Source organism: Urtica dioica, chromosome 5, assembly GCF_054948205.1.
Source record: "Urtica dioica subsp. dioica isolate 48M chromosome 5, U.dioica_male_clone48M_v1_H2, whole genome shotgun sequence".
Taxonomy (NCBI): Eukaryota; Viridiplantae; Streptophyta; class Magnoliopsida; order Rosales; family Urticaceae; genus Urtica; species Urtica dioica.
In genome coordinates this window covers 25337957-25344893 of record NC_142760.1, presented here as the reverse complement: position 1 = coordinate 25344893, position 6937 = coordinate 25337957, and the positions used below count along the sequence as shown (strand labels likewise).

General features: G+C 35.8%; 1 protein-coding gene across 1 annotated transcript; it reads right to left on the bottom strand.

Annotated features, from left to right (window-relative positions):
- Positions 1-2743: 2743 nt before the first annotated feature.
- LOC149397653 (uncharacterized) lies at positions 2744-5597 on the bottom strand. The gene is made up of 3 exons (XM_089615679.1): positions 5219-5597; positions 4414-4437; positions 2744-3273 (listed from the first exon to the last, which is right to left on the bottom strand). Exons 1-3 carry the CDS (start codon positions 5409-5411, stop codon positions 2969-2971), a joined length of 522 nt encoding a protein of 173 aa, XP_089471805.1. The 5' UTR covers positions 5412-5597; the 3' UTR covers positions 2744-2968.
- Between the last annotated feature and the right edge of the window lie 1340 nt (positions 5598-6937).

The window sequence follows — 6937 nt, the reverse complement described above, 5'->3', positions numbered from 1 at the left end:
GCCTCCCTCTCTAGAATTGTTGGTGGCCCTTCTCTCTCTCTCTCTCTCTCTCTCTCTCTCTCTCTCTCTCTCTATCTCTCTCTCTCTCTCTCTCTCTCTCTCTCTCTCTCTCTCTCTCTCTCTCTCTCTCTCTCTCTCTCTCTCTATAGATCTCACTTCTTGTTCTTTTGTTTTGGCACCTAGGTCATCATTAGACCTAGCATTTGTTTTAGCCTTTGGCTCAAACACTTGTTCTTGAGTCATCGTGTTTAAAAGTTCCCACTCACTAAATCCTAACCACACTCAAAGACTCTAGTGGTAGAAATTTTCGTGGTTGCTCACAGATTCAAGAAGACTGGTGCGAGAGGCGAGCTGCGTGGGGAGACGTACGTTTCAACCTTCTTAAGGCTTCTCAACGTTCAAGCTCCATTCGAGATTAGTACCGAGTAAAAACTAAATGTAGTTTTAAAATTTTAAATTATCTGTTCATGCGCTTTGTCTAGGATTTAAAAATGTTTTACGAGTTTTAAAGAAATTTTTTTTAAATTCCGCCGCTTGCTAGAAGCGATAAATATTTTCTTAACCCTAGATCTATTCCAACTTGATGGGTCATGTTCAGGGTCCAAACCCACTTGGTGGAAGTTGGTAGTGAGAATCTTGTTCTAAACTGCATCGTCATCGGCGTGCGAGAGAAAAATAGAGCACTTTCATAGTACTTATCCATACAAAAGAAACAAAACCCGACGCGTACAAGAGAGTAGAAGAACTTGTATTTTATAGCTACAATATGAAGCTGCATTTACGAGACATCGAAAACGACATCACTGGCATGAAAGATCTTTTGGATGTATTCCAAAGGTCACTGGAGGTTATGGGCGACAATGTGGACGATGATGAACTCCTTCAATGAATCCGACCAGCTCACCTTCATGACAAAAACTAGAACCCCGACCCATGTGTCGCCTTATGAGCTCGAAACAAAGGCATTGATGTAGAACAAGTATTGATTGAAGACATTGGTCAGACTTCGCATGGTTCACCAAATGATGGATGTGGTCCCGATGGTGGTGACGATGGAGGAGGTGGTGGTTTTGATGCTAGTTACTACATTGGTAGTGCTAGTGGTGGAGGTCAACCTTACGATCTTTGGATTATGGAACGAGATTATCAAGCCACATAAGATGAAGGTCACGAGGCACGTCGAGGAATGATGCACTACATGTCCTCTGACAGTGACTACGGCGGTGAAACACAACCAGGAATGGGATCGTATATGTCCTTTGGTAGTGACTACAAAGTCGATCACTTGATGTTTCAGTTCAACACTATGTCATTCACTACATCAAACACACAGAGTGACGATTTGTATACTTGTCCTTCTTACCATTATCCTAATCCAATAGGAGTACCACAACCATAGGTTAATCTGCAAGGAAGTACACGTCATACTTTTGGTGTACGCGTAGATCGATTCGCTGCCGAGCATATTATAGCATGTGTACCAGGATATCTACTCATACGTGCTGACGTGGGGTATGATCAAGCCAATTCCGATAAAGCATGTTCAAAACTTCCAACAATTGTACAAAGGGCATTTTACATGGTGCCAATATTGCAAGCTTCAAGAAAATCAACCAAGTTTTATCCAACCGGGCCGTCCATCAGGATTCTATTGATGTATTTCATTTTTTAATTTTAGCAATGTGTGTGGAACATCTTTATTTGATGATAGGTTGCAATGTTGTGGTGTAACTTTAACACTTGTTATTCCCTTCTTCAATAGATTTGTAGTGTGACTTTAAGTGTTGAACATATTTTCTGTGAATCAAGAGGCTCGAAACGGCAACGAAAACGGTATTTCGAACCTTGCTCATGCCTTGCCCAATAACTTGATAAATAATTCGGACACTACCAAAAATAAAAAATAAAAAAAATTGAAGGCCAAACTAGCGTCTCCATTTTTTACTTTGTCAAACTATTATATCATTTAAAAAAAAAAAAATTAAAGTTCCTAAGGTCAAAGTGTCGAACGCTTATCATATCTTCTTATTTACACGAGACCTTTACGTTATATAGCCTTGTGACATATCACACATGTACACCTAAGCTTGACCAATTAACCATGTTATCGAAAATGTTGAGGAAAATCTCCTATCAATATTTGTTCAACCTTCACAATGAAGATTATGTCCTTGTTTCCCTTGATTCTTTCTCTATCACTGGCGATACAGCTAGCAATCGACAGCCACACATGCAACGAGATCGGTAGGTCAAGATTGCCAAAGATGAGAGATCTATTAGTAATTGTGAAATGACACATTGTATTTTAAGTCATCTTGAATGAAGAATGAATGATTGAATGTCACAAACTACATTGTTGTATTAGTCCCCCTTGAATGAAGAATGAATGATTGAATGTCACAAAGTACATTGTTGCTTAAGCTCTCTTCCATAAATGTCATTGACTTTCATGGCAGTGACAAAACGCGTAAATCTCTCATTCTTTTCGTTGTGTCCCCAAACTTTTAAGCAATACGGTAAGATGTGCTCGTAGTATGTTTTCTACGACGATAAGATTCAAACTGTTTGACTTTTGAAAAAATCATAATCATATCCCACGGGTCGTTCGTTATGTACCTCAACCAAAAAACCGAGTGATTCTAATAAAATCAGTCGAGCACGGTCAGGAATGAAGATAGCTCCACAAATAAGACGTTTAAAAAAAAATAATAATAATAATAAAAAAAGGTTTTAGTAGAAATAGTAGTGACCAAAAAATATTTATCATATGATATTTAGAGAATTCCACAAGATTATTCAAGTAATTCGCAGTGATAGTGAAATCTTAGCATACATGAGAGAGAGAGAGAGAGAGAGAGAGAGAGAGAGAGAGGGTGATATACCAGGCAATTGGCTTGGTTTTCTTGTATATAAAATAGATGTTGCTATGAAAATAACGTGAAGTGCCTAAGAAACTCTCTTTATTTATTTATTTAACTCCTTCCCAACCCAATTGACGAGCGCGTTTTTCCCAGGCGGAAGTTACCTTTCTCTCCCTGATGAGCAACGCTTCGGCGCGCTCCCGGGCTCCCTCGCAGGTCTCGGTGGCAGCGTTGCATTTCTCGGCTTCCTTCTGGTACTGAGTTGCGATCCGTTTCGCTTCGGAGAAAGTCCCATTCATGTGTCGGTTGTGCTCCTCCGCAACCGACTCTTGAAGCTTCAGCTCTTCGCTCAGAAGGTCCACAAATTGCTTCTCCAGCTCTTGCTTCAGATCCGGGTCATTGCTTCCGCAATCTGTATATCAATTTTATAATCATTATTCCAAGAGGGGATTAAATTTAAGTAGGGTAACCCAATTTAGGAGGTTGGTGAACAAGTTTATACAAATCCGCTTGATGGGTCCTTATTTTCAAAGGAGAAGCATATATGTGTGAAGAGGACTTTATTAGCATTTGGTTGGACTGTTATTCAAGATAAATGATATAAATGAAATAAATATATATTTTTTTTATTAGGATCTGTGAGTTTAACCACATTTCAATTTGTGGATTTTCTTTTATTAACTCCTGCCATATTTCATTTTGAATTACAAAAAGTCTATCCGTAGGTCATGTGAATACACTTACCGATGAAAAGAAGTTCAAATATGATATATGATTCCGAATTTTAGAATAATGTGCAATGAGGTATATAAAATACACGCATAATTGAGGTATGATATACAAAAGCTAGATTTTTGCATGCTCATTCTAGTAATTAATATGCTTAATTGCAAATGGAAATTTTTTTTTTTTTTTTTTTAAAGAAACAGCGGAAATTTTATTATTATTTTTTATATTATCCTAAATAGTATCGGTGACAATTTCTGTCCATGCTTCTTTTTTTTTTTTTTTTTTTTTGAAGGGCTCTGTCCATGCTTCTTACTGATGAAAATGTTTGCATACTTTCTTTTACATGTATATTTTCTGAAGTTTCTCATTTTCGTAGTATTATTTCATGTTCGATGGTTCTTAAGCCAAGGCAAGAGTAGGTTCTATTAAATGGGATAAACGAAAACAAAAGATAGATTTTCAGGATTATGATAGGTCATTGCTTTCCCTCTCCAAATGACTTTCTTCCCCTTTCTCTTTACTCACACAATTTTCTCATGTTTCTTTCACAATATCCCTTTTTGTTTATGAGCAAATATGACTTTTTGGTTGTCTATATCCAACCCCCGATTTATCTAGGTATTAATTATTATTAGAATACCCCATATTAGTAATATCCTATCAGAGAATAACTAGTTTTTATTTTATTGCGAAAAAAATACGGAACACAAAATCTAGAATCAGCCTTAGTTTCGTAGAAAAGTAAATTCGACATATACATGTAAGCAAGTTTTGTAGAAAAGTAAATTCGACATATACATGTAAGCAAGTTAAGAAAACTAACCTGTGATTGAGAGATTCGCCAAACCTGCAAAACAATAGGAACCAAAAAATGATAAGCAAATGGTGTTGAAAAATCATTAAAGAGACATCAACTGCAGATTTTGTATCCTACACAGTAATTTTAGTCCTTAAATGACCATAAGCATGAACTAAATATGAAATCACTTTTTTGAATATGACATATTGCAAACTCATATTTCCTTCCAAACCCCTGAAAATTGAAAGTTATTTAATAAGCTTCACAAAATGAAATCTTCATCTGATTGATTGAACAAATCTTGTCTCAGATAGATCATAACGTTGCTAATTCATTCCTAATTAGTCATAACTGCCTCTAAACTTATGAATCTTTACGTTTCACGTATTATCAAAGGAACAACTCTGTAAGTATATAACCGCTTAGTTGCAAAACAAAATTGTTAAACATAAGAATAATACAAAGCAAGTTTTTAAACAAGAGAGTAAACTATTTTAAGAAGAAATAGTAACATTATCAGTTGAAGATCCTCCGAAATGATCACTCAAAACCTAAGACTAGCAGTCCGAAAATCGGCGTCTTATTCCAAATGAAATCAGCTCTGAAATTCCGAAAAAGGCATTTTCAGAGATTAAGAATCATCCACAAACAACCTGTTTCTTTACAAAAAAAAAAAAAAAAGAATCATCCACAAACAAATCCGTCGAATAAAAAAATTTCGGAATCCTATTCTCACTTAATTCAGCTCAAAATCAGACACCAAACAATATAAATAAAAAGCTAACAACACGAAATCCAGAGAGAAGATTCAGAGCGAAGCGAAACGTACCCGGAGCGATCTTGAGGAGGGACAAGGGAGGAGGACAATCGCAGACGCAAAGCGGACATGAATTATGGGAATCTCCGAGCTTGACGCTCTTCCTGAACCTCCAGTACAGTGCGGGCCCGCAGACCGCGAGAGCCGAGACCACCGCGAAGATGACGAGGCAACATCTCACGCAGTTCCCAGATCGCCTCGACATTTCAGACAGAGATGAACTGCCTTTGTGATTGGATTTTTGAATCTAAATCTGAATCTGAAAGTGAAGCTACTCAATTTGAGAGTGTTTGATTGATTGGGCAGTGAATGTGAATGTGAATGTGAATGCATTTGTCAAAATCAGACTCCCAAAATAGTGTATATGCTCGTTATCACTATCTTTCTTTGCTTTTTATTTTTTTTCATTAATTAATGAGTCGAAGCACTAAATTGTGACTATACCATATCCTTCTCTTTTCTTTTTCTTTTTCTCTCCTTCAGAAATTCTGCAAATAGTCATTAATACAAACAGATTTTTCGTATACCATAATACTCTATTTTTCATCTAATGCAAATATAATAGAATTAAGTCATTCTCTTACTATAATCGGGGTCGTCCATTTTATAGTTAATGTTCTAAATTGCACTAATGATTCAATACCGATCTCGTACCAAAAAAAACTACAATATTGTAGAAACCGCCTTAAAAGATATACACCGAGGGAACGAGAGTAATATGGTCAGTTTAGTTTTAAAACTATAGACAGGGTTTTACATAATTTTGAATTGTTTGAGGTATCCGTGTGAAGAGTGATATATAGATTTGCAAAAATTATAAAAAGTTAATTTTTTACATTTTATTCCTATCATATTACTCAAATCCACCGCTAATTTTGCTCTTTCGTTGTCCCTCTTTTGGACTTAATAAGTTGAATGTAACAGATGTAAATGTTATAGAGAATGATTAGAATGTCTCACATTGCATTGTTAGTGTGTGATATTTATATTTTTGAGTTAGACCCACATCTTTAATAGGTATAGAAGCGTGGTTAAATAATTATATTTGTTTGACCAATGTTCATTTTCATACACTTCATGCTCCAAATTCCTATCATGGATGTGAAGACGGTACATTAGAATGTCACACATCGATTACGTATCTGAGCAATATGTTATATATAAGTAGATGACATATTTCCACTCTTGTGCTAAATTTTAGTGTTAATTAGGTCTAAAAAATAATTGAAGTACGATTTATATTTGTAGTTCTCTATTTTCTCTTCAACTTTAAATATATATCTCGCATGCAAACGTAGAGCCACCTGGAGCCTAGAAGGGGTGAATGCACCCGAACTTTTAAAAATTATAATTTTTACACTAAGAATTTAAGCAATTTTTTTTTAATACTTTGTTTCCCATATTTTAGCATTTTTTTACACTAATAATTTTTTACACTAAACATGTCTGGCTCCGCTGCTCGCTTGTATAATTGATGTGTTGTGCATCCAGGGATCTAACCATAAATGTAAATTAGGGGGTGCTATATACGCAAAAAAGGGAGGTGAGTGGGCAGATTTATAAATTCAGAAAGGAAAAAAGGATAGGAAAAAAAAATAAAAGTAGCAAAAAAAATGTAAAACAAAAATGAGGGGGACCCATACCCATTTTCCCCATCTACGCGTGCACCAAACATCCTTGTTCAAAAAAATAAAATAAATAAAAACTTAAATCGATATGCCACACTCTCAG

Bases quoted from the DNA above. Each gene is read 5' to 3' on its own strand.
- LOC149397653 (XM_089615679.1), bottom strand. From the start codon at position 5,411: ATGTCGAGGCGATCTGGGAACTGCGTGAGATGTTGCCTCGTCATCTTC. The intron at 4,438-5,218 runs GTACGTTTCGCT...ATTGTTTTGCAG, and splicing joins CCTCCTCAAGATCGCTCCGG to GTTTGGCGAATCTCTCAATC. The intron at 3,274-4,413 runs GTTAGTTTTCTT...ATTGATATACAG, and splicing joins GGCGAATCTCTCAATCACAG to ATTGCGGAAGCAATGACCCG.